At 43.6% G+C, this 22963-nt stretch overlaps 1 protein-coding gene across 1 annotated transcript in view; it reads right to left on the bottom strand.

Annotated features, from left to right (window-relative positions):
* The window catches only part of JAKMIP3 (Janus kinase and microtubule interacting protein 3), a 96273-nt gene that overhangs the window by 67566 nt on the left and 5744 nt on the right, over positions 1-22963 (bottom strand). Inside the window, 1 exon segment of the mRNA XM_027771236.1 lies at positions 5596-6093. Within this exon segment, the coding sequence (XP_027627037.1) occupies positions 5596-6093 (498 nt within the window).

The following is a 22963-nucleotide window of genomic DNA, read 5'->3' as shown; positions in this document are numbered from 1 at the left end:
GAAAGAATGTAAATTAAGTTTAAAAAAAGTATAAAAAAAAATCTATTTGATGACTGCAGTAAGATATACAGCCCCATCTAGGTGCTACTTTATGGGATGCCTAAAGTTAGACTTGTGTTCATGGAAATGTATATATCAGCTGTGTTTGCTATGAAAATATTTAGATTAATTAAGATCTTTAGTAATTCAATAAAATGTGGGGGGGGAACAGTATAGAAAGCAAACATAGATACCAGAGACAGTGTGGGAGGACATTGGGAGATGGCAGAAGGTAAGAGATAGGGAATCAAGGATGGGGGAAAAAAAAGCAAAACATACAGGAAACAAGAAATGGAAACTTATTTGTTAACAATAACATGTATGTTGATATGCTTGATTAAGCCAATATACAGTGTACTCTGGATGGAAAATCTCATTTTGTATGCTGTAATGATGTACAGTGAATGAATGTAAATAAATAAATTTAATTTTTAAAAAAAGTGCTACTTCAATTCAGTAGATAAAAGGATAGTTTTTCCAAATAATGGTCTTATAATAGTTGGATATTTGCATGGCAAAAAAGGAACATTTATTCCTAGTACATATCATTAACAAAAACTAATTGTAGACAGATCATAGAATTAAATGTTAGCAACTGGAAGCAACTAGAAGATAACATACACACAAAAAAATAGCTTCATAATCTTGCAGTAGACGAAGGATTTTTAAACAGGACACAAATAGTACATAAAAGTAATCGACAAACTGGGTTTCATTAAAATTAAGAACTTCTGTTCATCAAAAGACATCGTTAGGAGGACGATTGGATTAGTCACAGACTGAGAGAAGACAGGTGCAATACACACATCTTACAAAGGCTTTGTATCAAGAATACATAAAAAATTATAAAAATATCTAAGGTGGGGCCAGCAGATGTCAAAGCAGTTACAACACTGGACTCCCACATGGCCAACCACAGTTTGAGTCCCAGACCTGGTGGCTTGAAATTCATGCTGTGTGTGTGTGCATGTAAACACATGATCTTGGGAAAAGAATGGAGAAGAGATTACTGCATGGCCATACCCCCGGAAGTGACTTCTCACTTTCCCTCTCACTGTGTCAGTCGGTCTGTCTCTCTTCTCTCTCTCTCTCTCTCTCTCTCTCTCTCTCTCTGTCTTTGTTGAGCACATGTGCCCTAAGGCAAAAGTCTCTTTTTAAAAAAATACTAAGGAAAAGACAAATAATCCAATTTAAAAATGAGTAAAAGTTGTGAACAGATGTTTTAAAAAAGACAGTAGCATTGGCCAGATGGTAGTGCAGCAGTAAAATACAATGCTGCATTCCTATGCAGGAATGTTCACAATTCAAGACTGGAGACCTCCTGGTTTGTACTGGACCTGCACTTGGCCATGATCCAGAGTTGGCTGAAGGTTGAGGGTGGACTGCAACATCAGGATCCAGTTTGGAGTGCTGTTTTTCTCTCTCTCTCTCTTTCTCCTTCTCTGTCTCTTTCACTCATGGGAGAAATAATTAAATAAACTTAAAATGAGCACTAGAATAATAATTTTTTGTTGTTATTATAAATAAGCGGCAATGCTTATATTGAAAAGTATGTATAGTAAAATGGAACTCTATTCACTGATGGTATGTGTGGATATTGACTCACGCACTTGCCCTACGACCCAGCAATTCTCTTAACTAATATGTATATATGTATCTCCAGAAGAAATGAGTGCTTATGGCTACTCAAATACATTATAGGAATATTCATAGTAGCAAAAAGGTGGAAATTATTCGAATGGCCTTCACAGATGAATGGATAAATGCATTGACAGATTTGTGCAGGAACGTGCTGTATGGTTTCTATTAAGTGCAAAGACAGGCAAAGGCAATTATGGAAAGGAATGAGCTAGGGAGGGCCTTGCCTATGTTCCATGCCTTGATCTAAGTGGTTACACAGATGAACACATATCCCAAAACGCACTGAGCTTTTCTTTCAGATTTGTGCCTTCTAATATAGAAGTCATTCCTCAGTTTTCATAAGATGGATAGAAAAACAAACCCTGATTCTCAGACTTTGCTCGCCAGAAATTCTGACTTACTTGATCTGGGTATAGTCAGTGAGCATTTTTAAAAGCTCTGTTTTCCCAAGCTTGTCCTAAGCAGGCGTCTCAGAAGACATAGGGCTAGGAACCAGCAGTTAGTCCTTGAGGACAGGGCCTTCTATCTGGGAACTTGCCTCCACCAGCAAGGATCTGCTCTCCAGAGAGCAAATAAAGAAGCCCGCAGGTAGCTTAAATTCTGTCAGTAACAAATAATGATGACCAGAAAACAATAACAAAAAAAAAAAAAAAAAAAAAAAAAAAAAAAAAAAAAAAAAAAAAAAAAAAAAAAAAAAAAAAAAAAAAAAAAAAAAAAAAAAAAAAGCAAACATTGTGTAGGAGCCAGATCTTAGAACTTTGATAACGTTGCCACTATATCTGATGACTCCACACTCTGCATGGGTCCATCAGAGATTAAGGGTGACCTTCCCATATACCTGAAGCAAATCTCCCAGTTAAAACAAAAGCTGCAGAAAGCAAGGATAGGCAACTCCTCCCCATCTCCCCAGTCCCTGCAAGTAGCTCTTCAGAAGGAACTGATCTCATTTTTACAGCAATCCTTTCATGAGATTTTAATTACTGCTACATATTAATATTCTTTAACCAGCTATCTAGACAAGTGGGGGGGAGGGGGTAATACTGTAAGTCACAACTTTTTATGAGAAAAAGGAAATTGTTTTTGCTTGTAATTCTTTGGTTTTATAGAATTATTAACAGTCTGGGCTTGTATTTAGCAAATGCCCTTAAGTGTGCTGGATCTGTGAGCATGACAAACATCTCTCCCAGATTCGATAATAACATGGCATAAATGTGCTGCGTGGATGTTCCCCTGAGGCCCCAGCACAGCTCTGTCCTTGAGTATGTCACCAGCTAGATGTGCAGGGAGGATGGCAAACCTCACATGGTGACTGTAGTCCCTGCCTGAGCTCCGAGAGGAAGTCAAAGGAAAAGAAAGAAGCTGGAGTAAACCGAGTCAGTACCTCTGAGTGGGAAGGGCCTTGCCCCTTTATTTCACCCTGACTCCAATGAAATTGAAGATTGTTTCTCCAGAAACACTGAGGAGGACACAAGCACATGAGGAGAAGCTCTGGAGCTTTCTGAGGTTCCAGGTTTCCCAGCTGCCAAATCTAGAGGGACCGTGTAGCCTAACCACTAGGGCCTAAAGATCAGTTCTGACCTCAGGGAGGTTCTGATCCTGTGGTTGTTCCATGAAATCCCTTACTAGGGCATGATGATATGTTCAGGGGTGAAAAACCAGCTCTGACCCCTCAGTCCTGCTCACTGTGACCTTCTGAACAGGATGAGGGCATCACTGAACCCCTGGATAATTTGGTCTTTTGAGCAGGTGCCTTGCTTGCTCAAGCTAGCCTCCAAGTATAGCCTTGAAGCCCATGCTCTGTCCCAGCCCTGCCTTGGCAGGGTCAGCAGGACATGTTTGTTTGGGAGTGTTTGATGGCTACCACATCTAGGCCCTTCTCAACCCTCTTGTCTCCTCTCCACTCAGTGTCTCTCTGAGATCTGTAAATCCCTACCAGGTGCCACACTCTGGGCTAGTGCTTAAGGTCCTGGGACAGTATAGGGAACCTGACTGTTTAACATCTCTGCTTACTCTGAAAACAAGTGGGTACAGCCTGGCCTGTGAGTTCCACTCTGGCTCTGGCCCAGGTCCCAGCCCTGCTAGTCCTGCTGTGAAGCTCCTGCAGTCTTCTACACGTTTAGGGTCAGCCAGGATGGCCTTTGAGACCCTAGGGTGGCCATAGCCTCCTCCTCAGCACCTTGAGAGCCTCATTCAGAAGATCTGCAAAGAAGCTTGTGCCTGAGGGTCAGGGCAGAAAAGGCTGGGACAGAAATCAGCAGGCCATGCCCTGAAATCCCAGAGAGTCTGACTAAGGAGCTGTGGGGGAGCTTTGGGCTACTCTGGGGGGTTGCCATGTCTTTGCAGTGAACAAAATACAACCAAATAAAGGAGAAAACTTTGCTGACCATAAATAAAAAGGTAGAACTTTGAATTGTGGTATTGTTTTGGGAATAGCAGCACAATAGCTCTGAGCCCACTCCAGCTGCCTGGAATTGCTGAATGCCCCAGGACTCTGACCATCTATGGGGTGGTTCTTGGTGGATGATCTCCTGGTCTTCCCCAAAGAGAGCAGTGCCTTCAGTAGAACATGTCCTTGCTCAGGGTTCTAGCCACATGAAAGGCTTTCTCCACATAAATGTGGAAAGCACAAGAACCCCCAAATGTTCCTACAGCATCTTGGAGCCAGGCTTGCCACCTGCAGTGCTCTGTTGCTGTGTCTGGGCTGCAGCAGGATTCCCAGGTCTGGTCCCTCACTCAGTTGTAACCCTGGCCACTGACTGATGCATTGCCCTTCCTGGAAGTCCACATCCTATCTTTCTACATATAGGTTTGGGGTTCAGCACCAGACAACATAGGGTTGTGAAAGGTGCCCCATAGGCTACCACTCCTACAGGCCACCACTCCCACAGGCCACCACTCCTACAGGCCTCTACTTCCTGTACACTAATCTATTCCAGACCTCTGAGGCTGCTGTTCCTTCATCCCAGGCCTAGGAAGGTCATGCATCACACATCAGAATGGTCTAGAACTTGCATGCTAGCCAGTGCTGCAGCCAGAGCAACAGCAAAATCTGCTTGACTTTGCAACAAATGAAAACTGTCAAATATTTTCAAATACAGTAGCAATTGGAGTCTTTCCATGGGGAGGCCTTTAAAACCTCCAGATACCTGTCTGGAGCAGGGTCATGCTCATACTTGCTGTACCTCACTATACCAAGGGGAGCTGGGCTGGCTCGCTGGCCTGGAATCCAGCAACAACCTCCCTCTCATCTGCGCTCTCTGCTAGAGCCCAGGGAAAGCTACTGTATCAAAGGCCCACTCCTTGGTGCTTCTGGATCTGTACTGTGACACAGGGTTGGGACCCTGCCTCTGAACCTCCATCCTCATCTCAGTCTGCCTTTACTGTGAGTTAGACCTATCTTCAGTCCTTTGGGGTTGAACTCCCTTTGGGTCATCTTCCTTTCACTTTTTCAGTTCTACCTCTCTGGGCAACTTCCACCCTAGATGTCTCTCTGGATCCAGTGAGTTCAATGACTCAGAAAATCCTCTAGGTAAGACCCATGTGACTCCTGCCATCAAAACATTGAGCCCTACTTAGTTTCAAGCTTAACCTGGCACACTCAGAAGGAAGAAGCCTTTCATAATTCCTTTCAGGGGAGATGAGGAAGGTTCACTTGTGAGTTTCTTATTCTAGTCCAAGCTAGATATATCAGTAAGTAAACTTAGTACTGGCAGAGGGAATAGAAGGTTTAAGTGTGTCTGCTCTGACTATGGGTACTGAACTGTAGCCTCCTGTTTTCAATAGACTTGTGTCTCTGGAGTCCTCAAAACCAACAGTGATGGTGTGAGGTGCACGTGCTAAGAAAACAGGCCAGAGAATGAAGCTGGGGACACTCACCCACTACCTGCCATCAACCCGCACCCGCATGCCACGTACCAGCCTACGGATCTCACGCTCGCACTCCTTCTTGATGCGGCTGATCTCCTCCTGATGGAGGTGGTACACACTCCTGATCTCCGCGGCCTTGATCTTGTCGGCCTGGATTACCATGGTCAGTGCCTCCTCCACCTGCTTCTTGGCCCCCTTAAGCTCAGAGATTTCTTGCTGCATTTTTACTTTCTCCACTTCGAATCCCTTCTTGGCCTCCTCCTTGGCTTCACACAGGAGCACGGTCTTGACCTTATCGGGGGCACCATCGCGCAGGGCATGGAGTAGTGCCTGTAGCCGCTGGTTCTCGTTGTCCTTGATCTTGATGACCCTCAGCAGCTCAGCCTCGTGCTGTCGCAGCAGCGTCTCCCGCACAGCCTGCAGCTCCTTCATCTTCTCTTCATGCAGCTTTGTCTTGAGCTCCGTGATCAGGACAGCGTTTTTGTGCTGCTCGTGCTCGCGGGCCTGCCTCAGCTCCTGGCTCTTCTCCCGTTCCACTCGGCTGACCTGGAAAACAACAGACCATGTGTTGCTGAGGCACTGGAAAACTGCATTTGCTGGAAACTGAATGCACATTTCACAAGGGTTTTTTTTTTTTTTTTTTTTTTCCCTTTTTTCTTTTTGAAGCTTGGGAGCTATCTTCTGTTTTGGAATTTCCCCTTAATGTGCCCATTAAAAGCTAAAATTAAGCCCAAGTGGTGGAGAGTGTGAATGTGCATTCATGGGTGATTTGCAGAAAAACTCAGAGGGTGGGGCATCACCAAACTGAACAGAAAGATTGTGGACACACATGGTCCACCAAAGTCTATTCTGCTGCCGAATCTAGGAATAGGTCACCCAGGGGTGGCAAAACTGTTTCCACACAAGGGTTTTTTTTTTTTTTTTTTTTTTTCCCTTTTTTCTTTTTGAAGCTTGGGAGCTATCTTCTGTTTTGGAATTTCCCCTTAATGTGCCCATTAAAAGCTAAAATTAAGCCCAAGTGGTGGAGAGTGTGAATGTGCATTCATGGGTGATTTGCAGAAAAACTCAGAGGGTGGGGCATCACCAAACTGAACAGAAAGATTGTGGACACACATGGTCCACCAAAGTCTATTCTGCTGCCGAATCTAGGAATAGGTCACCCAGGGGTGGCAAAACTGTTTCCACTCAGATGAATTCGCCAGGAGAAAGTAGGTGCCTTCTCCCTGTGTTCAGCTTGCCCCATGGAGAGCAAGGAGGGCTAGCTTTTGCCCTATAGTCTCCTTAGCTTCTCTACTATTTTCCTCACTCAAAAAATGGGGATGTTGCATTTACATTCTATGACAGTCTATGACACTCATGGCAAATGGGGAAATAAATCTAAGCAGAGCAGTTAAGCTGTATCTACACAATATTGAAACTCCAGGTTTTTTAAAACTCTGAAAAATAATTTTTTGAGAGGTTTTTGCTACATGCTGTGTGTGCTCGCTAGAAAGACAGAGAGACAGAGATAGAGAACGAGAAATCAACCCCCAGGGGGGATGGCCATGCCGCAATCCCTTCTCCTCTATTCTCCTCTCGGGATCTTGGGCACGCATGCATGCACACGCACCTGGTGTGAGTTTAAGCCACTGGGTCTGGGACTCGAACCGTGGTCAACTACATGGGAGTTCAGCAACATAGCCATTACGCTAACTGCTGGTCCCAGAAACACTGAAATTTTCGACCTGATGTTTTGTTTTCATCTAAATGCTTAAACCTTTGTCTAAATCATGACATCACTCACAGTAGGTGCTTGAAATCTGCCTATTGAATGAAAGAGTAGCTGAAGTCCAGCTCTTTCTAGAGTCTACCCCATAACTAGAAAAGCAAGAAAACACTCACCACACTCTCATTGAACTCACACCTTCACGACCTTTGCCTGTTACCTGATGTTGTGGGGCTCTGGTCCCCCATCCTTCTGGGCAGTTAAGCTCATATGGCTCCATGGCCTTGGGGCCATAGTCTTCTTTGCAGTATGTGTCCTGGTGTTAGCATGAAACTGTTCTTATGCCTCAGTAGCTCTACACTTGCTTGTCACTCCCCCAATTCCCCACTACTAGCTACTCTTCTCCATCTCTTCCTGGCTCAACGTAGAAGTGCACACCCAGCCCTCTCTACCCATCTTGTTTTTCTATCTGTGCCACTTCCCAAGGCTCCAAGCTTATCCATATGCTACTGACTCCAAATTATCATCTCTGGAACTCCAGGGGACGGTCCACTTGGCAACTGTGAGGGTCAGGCCCTCTTCATCCTCTAGATGTGCCCTTGGCCCTCTCGGTGCTGAGAGTCCTGTGGAAGCTGCCCTGCCAGGGCCACTTGGTCCCTGGATCTTCTTGGGCTCAGGCAGTGGGTAGCCTTAGCAGGATATGTGAGAGTGGAGCTGCTCATAGCATCTCACTGCCAGACTAGTAAACTTTGTCCAAGCCACTGCTTCTGTTGGAAGGTGGCCTCTTCTGAGGCTCCAGCTCTTGTAACTGGATCCCTCACATACTCCCTACAGTCCTAGGATTTTTGTCAGCTTCCTGCCCTCACTGGTCCCAGGCGTTCCAGCCACCCACATGCACCCAACCATTTACAGGCGTAAATAACTCCTCGAGCCTACTTCTGTAAATAGTCCTTTTCTTAACCTCTCCCAGACATGCCTTGGGTGGCATCTGCTTTCTCTCAGGACCCTGAGAAATACAACTATCTAGTGGACATCTCACATTTAATCTGTCCAAACAGAACTCTTCACTGCCCTGCCCAACCTCCAAGGTCTCCCATTCCTAGTAAATGGTCCCTCATGGCTGGTGCCAATACTGGTTCTCTTCCTTCCCTTGTAACCCACCCCAAATCATCAGCAGATCTATCAACTTCACCTCCAAAGTGCACCCAAGGCTTTCTACCTCCTTGCTTCCCTATTCCAGGACTGTGGTATCTCCCTAACTCACTTTGCCCTTCTCTGGCTCCACAGCAATCCATTCTAACAAAAGAGATATCCTGAAGCATAAAAGTCATCAGTTCCTGCATTATCCTCTTTCACAACCTACTCTGAAGCATTTAGAATAAAAGCAGAGTGCACTCGGGGACTGGTAAAGAGGGCTTCACCCACATGATCTCGTGCTACCTCAGGAGCAGAGCCATTGCGGAAGATGAAGCCAGAATTTCAGCCCATACTCATGGTCCCTCTCACAGCCTAGCAATTTTTTTTAGAATTATTTAATTTTATTTATTTATTATTATTTTTAAAACTTTACCAGAGAGAGAGGGAAAGCTAAAAAGCAAGCCACCAGGTCCAGGACTCAAACCATGATTGGCCTTGTAGGAGTCCAGCTGCTCTTCCACCATGCCACCTGCTGGCCCCCAGTCTAGCAATTTTGAACTTGTCATTTTCCCCCTAAAGCTGTTCAAGCTCTGAGCTCATAAAACCTAGACCTCTCCCTGACTCACATGCCTCCTTGTTTCTTCTGCCCCAGCTATACCCACCCTCTTCTGTTTCTCCTCAGCTCATCCCCTCTTGGTCAGCAGCCTCTACAGATTCCCAGTGTCACCTCCTCCATGGCCTGACCCTGGCGTCCCCCACTGCTAGGGATACCATCCCCTCACCCTACCACAGGACCCCGATCCTGTTACTATTTTTACTTTCTTCACTTGTTTTTACATACTTCAATTATCACTCCCTGAAAGTGCCTTGTGTATTTATCTGTTTGTAGCTGTTGTCTTGTTGTCTCCCTTCCCTACCAGAGGCAAATTTTCTGAGATTGGCAGGGGGCGGGGTGCTTATCACCTTGTTTTTTGTTATTTCCCATCAAGACAGATATGTGATGTGTGACACTGACTTACTCAGCTGGTTACCCGGCTGGCAGTCCTGTTGACCTGTGGGGCTTAACCTTGAGATTCCCTCAGGACAGCTCAGACACTGCAACACATAGAGACATTCTAATCATCATTACTCTCTGAATCTTCCAGGAGGCCCGTGACAATTCCCCAACTGCACACAGGGCAAAGTAAGCAGGGACCCAGCTGTCTGGATTTCTGCCTGGATAACTGGGTTATTTCTGAAAGCCTAAAGCTAACAGATATTTATTCCTGTTTCCATTTAAGACAATCTTCTTTTCTGGTTTAAACAGAGGTTAAGATACCAAAAATGAAAGATTTTGATGGTGTTCCTAAATCATTTGGGGGTGGTGATTACTGAGTCCTTTTCTCCAAAGGCGAATCTACTTCAGTAGGATTCTAGAAAATACTCTGTGTGTAGGCGAGGGAAGGGAAGAAAGATGGTTGGGAAGGGAAACAGCTAGTTTCCCATTGTGAGTATAGCACAGAAGATCCCCCAGCTGAACACGGTAGAGCTAGAAGTGACACACATTTGTGTATACATAGTCTGACTTGCCTTTCCTCTTAACAGATAGCAATATTCACTTTAATGAAAACTCCTTGAATCAGCAGAGAATAGAAAAGTAATGTGTTATGTGTATTTTTTTGAAGATGAGAAGGAGAATAGGGGAGGAAAAAATATAAACAGAACAGGTTAAGGTGAGAAGGCATTTAATCCTGGCTTTATGTTGTTTGGAGTGATAGTGGAGACCACACTTGCCTCATGGTTACCCATTTAGTTCAGTGCCTGTGACTCTGTCATAGACAAAGGTCTCTGCCTGAATCAGTATTAGACATGTGTGAAAGTCCTGGACCAGGATCTTCCAACAAGCCAACAAGAAGCCTCTTCCCTTCTTGTGCATCAATAGGTTGTAGCAATCAGCTTTTGATAGAGCCCATGGCACAGCTGGGCTCCCATCTGCAAAGACAGCAATGGTTACTGGAAGCTGAACAGAGATTTGGGCAGGTGAACACAAGAGGAACACACGAGGTTCCTAGAAGACACTTTTGCACACTGGAGAATTGTTGGTCTGGTCTTGCTTATCCTGCACTTCTGAGCAAAATGTTGCTGAATATAAAGATGTGCTTCCCTTAGAATTCTCAGGAGGTTGGCTAAAAGGCAGCTCCATCAACTCACTGCTAAACTCCACATCTCTGGATCCCTACTCACCACTATCCTCCAGCAGTAAGCTTCTTTTTGAGGCTCTGTCCACAGAGTAGTCCAATGAACTCCTTTGCTCTTTACATGCCTGGGTTGAAACTCAGAACACTCTCAATTGGCCATGAAAACTTACAGATGGAAGGAAGGCAACACAGACCAGAGAAGTGCAAGCTTTGGTCACTTGGGGGAGGGAGCAAGGGGGTGGATTTTAGGCAACAGGGCAAAAACTCACAAAATACCACCCTCAGTAGATGGATCAAAGGCTCCTATCCCTAAATGAACAACAAAGAAAAATTAAATCAATTAATGTGGTCTAAACAGCTGATTTCAAGTAGATCCAGATGTCTCAGTTTTATTTTTTTTCTTGAACACGAAGCAGCTTTTGAATAATTTGTTAAAAAATATTACTCCACCAAAGAAACACTTGAGAGTTTCCCTGATATCCCACAAACATCTCCTCACAGAAGCCTGCAGTCTCCTGGGGCCCTATTAAGTCGAGGGTGTTGGCTGATGTGCAATAGTGCTGCCTTCTTAGAGCACAGAGTTGCCTTAGGCATCCTTACCAGGAGTCAGGGGAAGTACCAGCTGTTTGTACTATATGCCAGGCTTTTCCCTCAATATTTTTAACTTTCTAGCAGGCTTCTGGAGACCCTCAGCCATGGACCTGAGGCTTTCTTCTCTCAGGGCTGGGTGTTTGACTTTGGATGTAGCTTGGTTGCTTGATAGAAAAACAGGACAGATGCTTGATTCTTTCCTTTAATTATTCAGTTTTTAAGATAATGAATTGGTTTCTTGGCAACCTCAGATGGTAACCAATTAGTTGTTTCATTAGGAATGCATAGATTTAAACATATTTTATGGGTTTTAACTCATTACAAATCGTATCCTTGTTGAAGCTGAAAGTGTTCCATTTACGGCCAGTGGGAGCATCTTCAGGTGGGCTCTTGAATCCTCTTGACTACCCTGGTAGTCTCTAAAGCTCTCTAGTGTGTCAATATAGTTCAGGCTCATTTTGCTCATTTTCTGCTCCAAACTGTTCTCTAGTTGCTCTGATGTTTTTTAATGGTCCCTAACTAACTGCAGTTCCTACTTGAGGCTATGAATATGTTTTATGTGCTTGGGGGGCAGGGGTAACTTCCATTCATCATGTGCCTGGAGCTGCCAAGTTTTAATTTAATCATCACTGTCTCCTGGCTGGTATCAGACTCAGCTTCCTAGCACTACTGGCCAGAACACTAGCTCATTTCTAGAATGCTCACTGCTATGGTGTCCACCTCTCTTCTTCCATGGAGAATAAACAGCAATGGAATCTCCTCAAGCCTCCCTGGCAGTCTGCTGAATGGAGGATTGACTAAATGGAGAGGTGAAAAACTGGCTGGAAGACATGGTATGCCAAGATCAGATTCCTCCTGGGGCCAACTTTATGCTGTGAAGACCATGGCTGCTTCCCCATTTGAGGGTAAGTCTCCCATAATTTCATCACTCAGAAATAACTGCTATTGACATTCTCACTTGTAGGCTTTCTCTCTCTTTCTGTTTTTGTCTCTCTTTCTTTGTCTTCCCTAACCCCTAAAAAAAGTCTACTGTAAAGTTTTTGTGCTGACTGAGGGCAGGGCAGCTTTACTCAACCCGTGCCTGGGCGCTACTGAGATTTCCTGATGCTTGGCCAAGGGCTGATTAACTACTTTAGGACAAATGGTTTGTAACATGAAATACAGAGGAAAATAAAGTTATAGATTCCCAGTCCAATAGGACCCTGGTGAAAAAGACTATGAAGATGCATAATATATGCAGTCTAACTCTGACTGTCTTTATGACTCAGCTACAAAGCAGCTGCCTCTTTAGTCATCCCTGACATGCTCATGTCCTCCTTGCCCCAGTACCCACTCCCCAACCTGGGGAAGCAAGATTCCCTTCCTCAGAACTCAAAGACCTTCATTCCAAGCTCTACCTGGGCTAGTTGTTCTTCTCCCTGAGCCTAACGAGTAATGCCATGACAATAGCCTCCACAGAGTCCCAGAGTAAGAAAAATAGACAAAAAGTGCTTCTTGATTGTAATTTTACTGCACGTAACCATCAGTATTTATTATTACTGCTCAGCATATTTTCCCCTCTCTACCTTTTTCATACACCAAAAGGTTTGTTTCCCTTTTAGACTGAAAGCAGAGACTAAAGCTGATTCACCTTAGCAAGATATTCATAAATAAATGGAGGAGGAAGTAATAGAAGAAGGAAGGGAAGGAGGGAAAGAAAGAGGGAGGGAGGCAAAGAGTGAGGGAACAGGGAGGAAGGAAGGAAGGTCCTTCCCCAAACAATGGTGCTGAGTCAGCCCATGGTGGTGTGGCCCTGTCCAGCTGCAGGGTGTGTAACAGGAATGACCTGGGGAGAAACTGAGCCATAGGTCAAGATAGTTGGTCACAGACCAGGGGCAGAGGAAGGGAATCCAGACACAGCATCAGGATAGGCACTGGAGCATGGACGAGAGCAGGAGGTGGTAGATGCTGGCCAGGCCCTGAGGCCCATGCGTGGCCAAGGCAGCCTTTTCCAGAGGATGGATAACATCACAGCAAGCCCAGTCCAAATGGCTCCATCTATGCTTAGAAAGAAGGTTACCCACATTGACCGCCATTTGAACAATGATGGACACCACTGTGGTTTTTTTTTTTTTGCTATAGGGCACGTGTGCTTGCCAGAAAGACAGAGAGATAGAAAGCGAGAAATCACCCCCCAGGTGGGATGGCCATGCTGCAATCCCTTCTCCTCCATTCTCCTCTTGGGATCTTGGGTATGCATGCACACGTGCCCGGCATGAGTTTAAGCCGCCGGGTCCAGGACTCGAACCGCGGTCGACTACGTGGGAGTCCAGTGACATAGCCATTACGCTAACTGCTGGTCCCGTGTTGCCTTCCTTGACCAAGCTCAACTTCACAGCCCTATGAAGATAGATGATGAGATCCAATGACCAGGACAGACTGGCACAAAGCTGACATTGCTAAGAAAAGTGGCTACAACCCACCCACGGTCCTGATCAGAACACACCTGAGAATGAAAGGGGGTGTCAAGGAATCATGGTGCCAGACTCCAGAGCAGATAGGGTACTGAGTAGGCAAACTTGAAGGTATGTTGCCCTATTGATAAACTGCTACACAGAATTGAGGTGCAATAGATGGAAAGGTTCCAGCCAATGTTAATCATGAGAATATTAGGTAGCTGATTCGAATGTGTGTTTTAGGGCCAGTTGATGGGCTGGTTGGTAAGGTACTGGATCTAACAGCTGACTATGCAGTTTGAGTCCCAAACCCAGCAGCCTGAGAAACGCCAGGCACACGTGTGCATGTTCAAAGTCCACTGAGATTAACCACCATACCACCAGCTGGTCCCTCTCTGGAAAAATTAGAGAAGTAAAAAACAAAAAAGAGTGTTTTGAAAGTTGAGATTGTTTTGTTATTTTTTTTAATTGCAGAGAAAATGCATCTCTTCTGATAAGTGGCAAAACTACCTAGCAAAAAATAGCTCCAGGGATCAGCATAATGGCTATGTCGCTAGACTCCCATGTAGTCGACTGCAGTTCGAGTTCAGGACCCGGTGGCTTAAACTCATGCCGGGTGTGTGTGCATGCCCAAGATCCCGAGAAGAGAATGGAGGAGAAGGGACTGAGGCATGGCCATCCCTCCTGGGGGGTGATTTCTCGCTTTCTGTCTCTTTGTCTCTGTCTTTCTGGTGAGCGCATGCGCCCTATAGCAAAAAACCTCTCCCCCCACCAAAAAAAAAAAACTTTGCCTTAGGGGCAGGCTGCAGGTCCTAGAGTCAGACTACAGTGTTGGGACCCACCCTGGGCTGGAATGAGTGGGGTTCTGCTGCCAAGAGTTTTGTATCTCATCAAATGTGGAGCTTCTGGCATATTCAATTTATAACTAGAAACAGCCATATTCATTTACAATGTCTCAAAATGTTTATAGATCTCAAATGGGAATTAACAAGATTGTTGAGCCCTTAAGACAGCTTGAAGGTTTATAGAATTTTATATTACATGGATAAACAATCCTACTTCTTTGCTCACAAGTAACTTATAGCCAAGCTACTTTTCTACCAGAAACAATATTTTTCTCTATGGTCTTATTTCTCAGAAAATTATCTTCTAACAGTGAATGCTCTAGAATTTGGGGTAAAAATAAACTATTTAAAGACTAGTTCCTTTATATGAACAAATTGTGAAGTAGAACTCACATAACTGACCACATCTGCCATGTTTATGCGAATAATGCCATGAATTAGACAGAGGCAAAGGGAGAGAAAGTGAGAAATCACCCCTCAGGGCAGATGGCACCACCAAAATCCCTTGTCCTCCATTCTCCTCTCAGGATTTTGGACATGCATGTATGCATGCCTGGCATGTTTTCAAGCCTTCACATCTGGGACTCAAACTGTGCAATCAGTCATGTGAGATGCAGTCACTTTAACCTCCAAGCTATCTGTTGACTCTGGCAGTCTCTATTTTTTTATTAATTAATTAATTTTATTTTATTTTTTTAAAGAAATATATTTTGCTATTAAGGCATGTGTACTTACCAGAGAGACAGAGAGAGACAGATAGAAAGAAGGAAATCACCCACCAAGGGGTTTGGCCATGCCACAATCCTCTCTCCTCCATTCTCTTCCCAGGAATTTGGGCAGGCATGCACAGGTGCCCAACATGAGTTTCAAGCCGCCAGGTTTGGGACTTGAACTGCCATTAGCCACATGGGAGTCCAGTGCCTTAACCACCATGCCACCTGCTGGCCTGGAAGTCTCCACTTTAAACCAACAGCAATTTTTAGATGATTAGAAAATAGTGAAGAAAACCATAGGGTAAGCTCCAAAGGCCCAAAGGAGAGCAACTGAGCTGACACGTGACTGCCATCAAGACCTTATCTGGGTCCAATGGAGAGTTCCTTCAGTGGGAGGGAGCCCAGAGTGCTTCTCTGATCACCTTAATGTATGGCTCCAGTGGCCTCTAGTCATAACCGTCACTGGCCTGCCCCAGCCATGTCTTGGGAAGGTTTCAGAACTGTGTAGTGTGAATAGTGGTCAGTTTTACTTTGGACAGGTTAACTAACATTTGGCATCACAGGCACCTGTTTATAAAATTAGAGCAACACCAGCTAACACTTCGTGCACTAACTTACCCCTGCCCCGGTCAGGCTCACGGCTATCATTGGGTGCCATTTTCCCACATTCTGGCAAAATTTATGTTAACTAAATATTGGTTTAACAAACAAAAGAATTAATTTAATGAGAAATATCAAAAAACAAGAGGACCGGGCTTGGGCCAAGCAAAGGAAAGGAAGACTCCACAAAGTCACAGGACAAAGGGCATCACTCTGGGATGGAGTCAGTAATGCAGTCTACTACACAGATGTACATACAGGGCCACCTGACTTATTATAAATGTGAAATTGCAATGCAGTGAGGAAAGCTTTAAAAAAAAATGGCGCTAGGTCAATTTCACATCCACATGGTAAAGTTTCAACCCTTACAAACATCATACAAAAATATTCAATTCAAATATGTTCAATTCAAAAACATCAACTTGGATATCTATATATCATCAGTAATTAGGGATGAAAATGTTAAAATGTTTCATTTATAATGGTGTCAAAAAAAATCACAAATCTGTGAATATATATTAGGAAATATGCCCAAGACTTCTTTGCTGAAAACTATAAAGTGTTATTGAGAAAAATAAAAAATTTTAAATAAATGGAAGAATATATCATACTCATGGGTCCAAAGATTCAGTATTACAAATACATCAATTCTCTCCAAATTGATCTATAGATTCAATGTAATTCAATCTACAGAAACATTTTTATAAAAATGGAAATTGACCAACAGATTCTAAAGCTTACATGGAAATTTGAAGAATCAAGGCTAGAGCAATTCTTAAGAAAAAGAACAAGAGTATACAAACTACCAGATATCGAGTCTTGTTATAATGTAATTAGTCCAGTGTAATAACAGTACTAGTGTAAGGATAGACTGAGAGAAACAGAAAAGAGTCTAAAAATAGGCTATCAGTTAGCTACCGCTGACTAACAGAAGTTTTGCCACATTATGTTTAAGCAACATTCATTAATTATTTCTTGTGAAATAATTAGGCTGATCTAGGCTGGGCACAGGTGGTACCCACGTGGCTCTTTTCCTGAGACTAGCAGCTAATCTAGATGCATCCTCCTAATAGTGAAAAGAAGGTTAAAAGGGCAAGCAGAAAGAACAAGGGGACTAGGCTTGGGCCTGGCCCAGGACACTTCTGCATTGGCTAAAGGAAAACAAGACTGCAAAGTCACAGGACAAAGGGCATCACTCTGGGATGGAGCCAGTAATGCAGTCTACACAGATGTACGTATGGGGCCAACCGCTTTATTATAAATGTGAAATTGCAGTGCATTGAGCAAAGCCTTTTTAAAATAAATAAATGGTGCTAGATCAATTTCATACCCACATGGTAAAGTTTTGACCCCTACAAACATTATACACAAAATCAATTCTAGATGGAATTTGGATATAAATTTGAAAGGTAAAACAATGTAACTTCTAGAAGAAAAACATAGGAAAGTGTCTCCATGACTTTGTTCAAAGATTTTTCTTAACAGGAAACAACTTCAGGGGAAAATACTTCAAAGGCAACGCTGTGTTTCCCAAGTCTATGATAACAATGTTAGCAAACATTCTTCCTCAGTAAGATTTTAATGACTGTAATGTATAAATATACCCTGATTTCCTCAGTCATTTCTCTAAGCCAGGATGATTAGATTGCTACTGATTTTTCCAATTATTATTACCAGAGCTGAAGTCAACACCCTCGCATATAAATACTTGTGCACATCTCTGAATATTTTTTCATGAATACTATTCTAAATCAGAATCACAGTATTAAAAGCCTAGCTACATCTTTCACGTCTTCATACCTGTTGCCAAGTTGCCTGCAGAAAGATGTCCTACTTTACTCTCTTCCAGAAGCCTCCAAGTGTGCTCACTTCTCTACCCTGACCAACTACCCTGGGAATTAGCAGTTCATAGAAACAATTTGGTGCATACAACTTTGTTTTAATTCACATTTCTTTGACCAATATGTCTAATGCTTTCAGCCATTTGTATATTATCTGTCTCTTGAACTAAATTATAGAATTCTTGGAAAAAATTAAAATAAGAAAAATTTAATTCTCTAAAGTACATCAAGAACTGTTGTCAAGAATCAACTGGCCAAGAACTCAGCTGACAATTGCTTTCAGACGGTATATACAGTGTCTTGGTCACAAGGTAAGTGTATTTCTTACTATAAATCACGCTTTTAAGAAGTATAAAGGTGTGGACCAGTCAGTGACCTGGTGGTTAAAGTAGCTGAATTACACTTGGCCAACCACACCATTTAAATCCTAGACCGGTGACTTGAAAAACACACTGGGTGCATATGTGTGCCCAAAATCCTGAAAAGAGGGAAAAATAGAGGAAATGGGATTGTGTTGTGACCATGTCCCAGAGGGAGTGCTTTCTCACTTTTTCTCTATGTGCGTGCGTACAAGCACAACTGCCCTCTGGCAAAGGTTAAAAAAAAGAAAAAAAAAGTGAAGGTGACAAGGTTTCAAAACCCAGCAGTATGTGTACTCTCTAATGTAGAAATTGAAAATGTTTTTTTGTCTATTTTCTTACAAGGAGTGGGAAAAAATGGGAAACCCAAACAGGGCTGAAGGACAAGACAGGGAGCAGAGAATGAAGGGATTCTGACACTAGGCAGCAGGAGGCTAGGGAAGAATTCTACAGTATAAAGCTGGTGTCATAGGGGAGGCTGAGATGCCTGTCCTGTCCTGGGAGAGGCATGGCTGTGGACAATAAGGATAATTATCTCTGAATCTCCAAATTCTAATTATTTCCAAAGCTTTTCCTTATGAGAAATACTTTTCCACTCCTATACTCACAGAAACATTAAGGTATCTATGATAATATGCAAACAGTCCTCTAGGGAAAAGGCTAGAGACATTTTTCTTTTAAATTCAAGACACTATCATAAATCTCCGTGAAAATAGAGCCACTTGGGACTTTGTAACAAAAACATTGAAGAAAGGAACAAAATTGAAAATAATAATGAGCCAGAGAAAAGGATTGTTTCTTAATGCAAATAACATGAAAGAATAGAGACATGATGGAGAAACACAATTCAGGCAAAAAGCCAGACAACATGGCTTCCTACCTGGCTCCTCTCTGTGACTTTATCACTAACTGAGGGCTTCAAGGTTTAGTCCTAGGCCTTTTCTCTCCACCTACACCCTCTTCCAGGTAACGTTGCCTGCCACCTGGTGACTTCCAGACCCACACCTGAGGCCCTGTGCTCCTTGTGGAATATCTTATGCTCAAGTGCCACATGACAACCTCTACTTTGATGTCTAATGTGAGTCTCCAAAGTGACCAATCTGAAGCAGATCTCTTAATTTTCTCTCAGTACCCCAATTCTGATCCTCCCCTGACCCATCAGTTGTTCACACCAAACCCTTAGAGACATCCTGTATTCATCATCTGCCTTCATATCCTACATCCAGTCTATTAGCATGTCCCAGCATTTCTGCCCCATGTGCACCCACAGCTGCCATCCTTGGCCAGGGGACTGGGACCCCTGATCCAGTTAACCTCTCAACTGTCTCTCTGCTTCCCTTCCAACAGCAGCCAGGTGATATTTTTAAAATGCCAATATATTTTAAATATATAAATATATTTATAAGATATAATATATAAATCAGATCATATCCAGCTTTAAAGTCGTCCAGATGCTGCTCACCACACCTAGAACATGGTCCAAGCTCCCTGCTATGCACACTAGGATGCCCAACTGTCTGTATGCCCAGGGAGACTGGTTTTCCTTTTTGTCTCAGCATAGTTATTAATACTGCCCCTTTCCCTCTCTAAGGTCCAGATGATAACTTGTTAGTCCCCCATTCTACCCTATTCTGCACTGTGGCCTGACTTTCGCTGACCTCTCCAGCCACTTTCCCCCTGGAGCCATAGCCACCCTGGCCTTCCCTGATATTCCAGGCCAGCCAAGTTCATTCCCACATTCTTCTATACTACCTTGGGCTGAGATCTCGCATCCACTCTGGGATCTCCCCATCCTTGTAAGGTCTCAGTGATCCGGGCACTATCCACTGCAACTACAGACTTTGCCCTTCCCTTGCTTAGTTCTCTGTTTCCTGTTTGTTCCCCATCTTCTACATGCAGTTGCTCATAAACGTTTCCTGGATAGTCCCATGGCAGAGAGTTCTGGACTTCTAGCATGGAGCTCTCCCACCTTACGCAGGTCTCCCTCTCTGAGCCTACATCCTGTAGACTCACTGAGTGCTTCATAAAATGCAAGCTTACTGTTGGCTGTGTATTTTCTCTGCCACTTACAATGGTTCCTTGTCACAGTTTCAGAGGTTTTCGCAAGTCAGGCTTACAGCCTGTGGTAGCGCCTGCAGTGCAGGGCAGGGCAACAGCCAGGAGTGTAGGCAGCAGGGACTGCCCTGTGCCTGCTGCCCTCAAGTTCATGGTGAAAACCTGGTGACTTAAGTCTCCATAATAATTTTTACCTCTTCTGCTTCTAAAGTACCTGATGCTTCACTTTCTGGGAGGCAACTCTTGAGTTTTGTCAACAGGATTTCTATGAGAACCTTCCATTTTAGTTTTGCTCCCTGCTGAGCTGCCTTCCTTTCTTTAGATGAGTCTTCATTAGAGATAGTTGCTTCTCAATCTCTTGACGGCAGGGTCCTGGAGAAGAGTCTTATTTTTGTTTAAATTGTTTCATCCTTTACTGTCAAATCTCAATCCACTCAATTATTCTTTGTTGCTAAATTAACTGTTGGATTGAAATCTGAAATACTTAGCTTCTGGCCACTTTGTTTATTGGCTTCTTTCCATATTTCACAGAGACATTCTTTACCCTGGAAATTATAGGCTGAAAAATGAAACGTTGCCATTCAGAATTTTTTTATATGATCAGTTATGTAATTAGATTTTTGGCAAAAAATTTAGAACACCAATTTGTGAGGATAAACTCCATTTGTAAGGGCAAACATGGATCACAATTATCCCTGGAGCTGAGGAACAGCTTTGATCTTTGGTAAAATTTGTGAGTCCACAGCTTTCTGATCAACCTTGTACTGCTCAGAAATCTCATATTTCTCCTCTATGTTGAATATCTCACCTTCCTGGGTTTGGCCTTTTGCAGCTTCTTTTTCTTGAAGTAAGCATCAGTAAGGTGTTTGGGGATTTTTACTTTGCTAATACCAATTTTCATTGAGGTGATGAAGACAAATTCCTGGTGTGTTCCTCGCAGTGGAACACAGTAGTTCTTTGCAGTGGTTCTCAACTGAGAACCAGTGGTCTAGTTATAAGTAGCAAGCCACTGCTCAGCTGCTTCAGGAAAGCTACTCTCTTGCCTCTGTGGTGCCCAGTGGGAATGATCAGAATGGTCTCAGGAGTGATGCTAGCTCGCAGCTTTCTCATACGCTGACTGAAGGTTTTTTTTGCCATGGCTCAACAGCTTTCAAGGGACATCTTCAGTGGGATAATACCTAGGTATTTTGTGAAGTTCAACCACCCAGGTAAGAGTCTTTGTGAAGTTCAACCACCCAGGCAAGAACCTTCTCCTTTTTCTTTTCAATCTTGGATTTAGTGGCTGAGTATTTCCTCTTGTACGTGGCCTTCCTGGAATACATGGCAGATGGGGAGTATCTGCCAATGCCTCAGACTAGGACCGGGTTTCGGCTGCAATGGGGTTTCCCCTTCTTGGGCATTTTAGCCTTGGGTTCACCCTTTTTAACTTTGCCACTGGTGTCAGCCTTCTTGGCTTCAGGTTTCTTCTGTTTAGTATCCAGCTTCACAGCTTTTTCATCTGTCATCTTGTACAGAGTACCATTGCAGAATTTTGAAGTGCTACAAATTTCCCATAAACAAATGGGATCTTCCTCTAACACATACACACATATTGCACATTAGGCCAGGACCCAAACAGAGAAATAAAACAATCCCTCCCTCCCTTCCTCTGCCCCACACAGAGGCTGCAGTTTCAGTTGCTTAAATACAAACAGATTAAATTACCAAATGAGAGAATATCTTCATAAACTTGCAAACCATACAAACAACTGGCTCCATCTATCTGGAGCCAAGTTTTTGAATCTTTCAAAGGCTGTGAAGGCCCAGACCTTGCCAGAGGCACTAGTGGGCCCCCCAGGAGTTTCCTGCCTATGCCTGAGCTGGCCCGTGAGTCCCAGTGCTGCCCCAACAAGCCGGTAGACTATGGGAACTTTTTCTAAGTTCATAGTCAGTATCCAGGCTGGCTCAGGAGGGGGTCCTATCCCCTCTAGGTATGCTTGTAGGCTTATGTCTCAGGACATCTACCTGTTTCTCGCATGAAGTCTAGAACTAGGTTCTCCTCCATGAGGTACTTTAAAAACATCTGGAATCAGGTAAAAATCAGACAGTACAAATTCCACAGCTCTAGATCTAGTTAGACAAATTTGTCCTGTAGTTGTAGTGATACTAATTTTAGCACAAACAAAGACTTCTGAAGGGTTGAGAAGGTCTGATGTTGGTGACAGTAATTCTCTTATTCAGATTTTCTATCCCTACTTGGCCATGACTTAAGAAAATACTCTGCAGACCACTAGTCCACTGTTTGTGATAAGGATCTGGTCACTGTGGTGAGCAGACAGGGCTGTGAGAACCATACAGATTCTGGAATGTTTCTTTGGTCTTGTTTCTGACCACTACATGAAGCTACAGTCCTGGACAAGTCTTCTCAGGAAAGGCTGAGCAGTTAACCCAGATGTAAATCTTTCATTTATTGAATGGACTGTAGAGTAAAATGGGAACTTGCAAGTGAGAATTGGAAAACAGGAAGAGGTTATGGTATCACCAAACACCTCAATAGTGATGAGACTGTGTTGAAGGAAATTTCAGTCTTAGGCCACACAGAAGAATGGTGAGACCCAAAGTGACCTAGTCCTCTTGAAAGGTGTACAGTGACTCCATCCTTGAACTCAGGAATGGGGGAAGAGTAGGAAATAAGGAAGGACAACTATTCTACATGGTTCTAGTTCATTTATATTTGAATCTCAAATGACACCATTTGCCAAAATTGGGTGATGATAACTTGTTTATTTGCCTTATTACTGTCTATGAACACACACGCACACACACATACACACTCCTTCTGGGATGGGAGGGCTCAGGTCTGGCTTGGAGGGACCATTAGGAGCCAAGACATGGCTGGAAGGTTGGGGTTAAGAAGTAGGTGGTGTTAAAAAAAAAAAAAAAAAAAAAAAGGAGGGGGGGTTGGGGGAAACAGCAGGT

Source organism: Tupaia chinensis, unplaced genomic scaffold (assembly GCF_000334495.1).
Source record: "Tupaia chinensis unplaced genomic scaffold, TupChi_1.0 Scaffold000197_1, whole genome shotgun sequence".
NCBI lineage: Eukaryota > Metazoa > Chordata > Mammalia > Scandentia > Tupaiidae > Tupaia > Tupaia belangeri.
The sequence above is the reverse complement of the archived record's forward strand: the minus strand, read 5'-3'. Positions and strand labels throughout refer to the sequence as shown.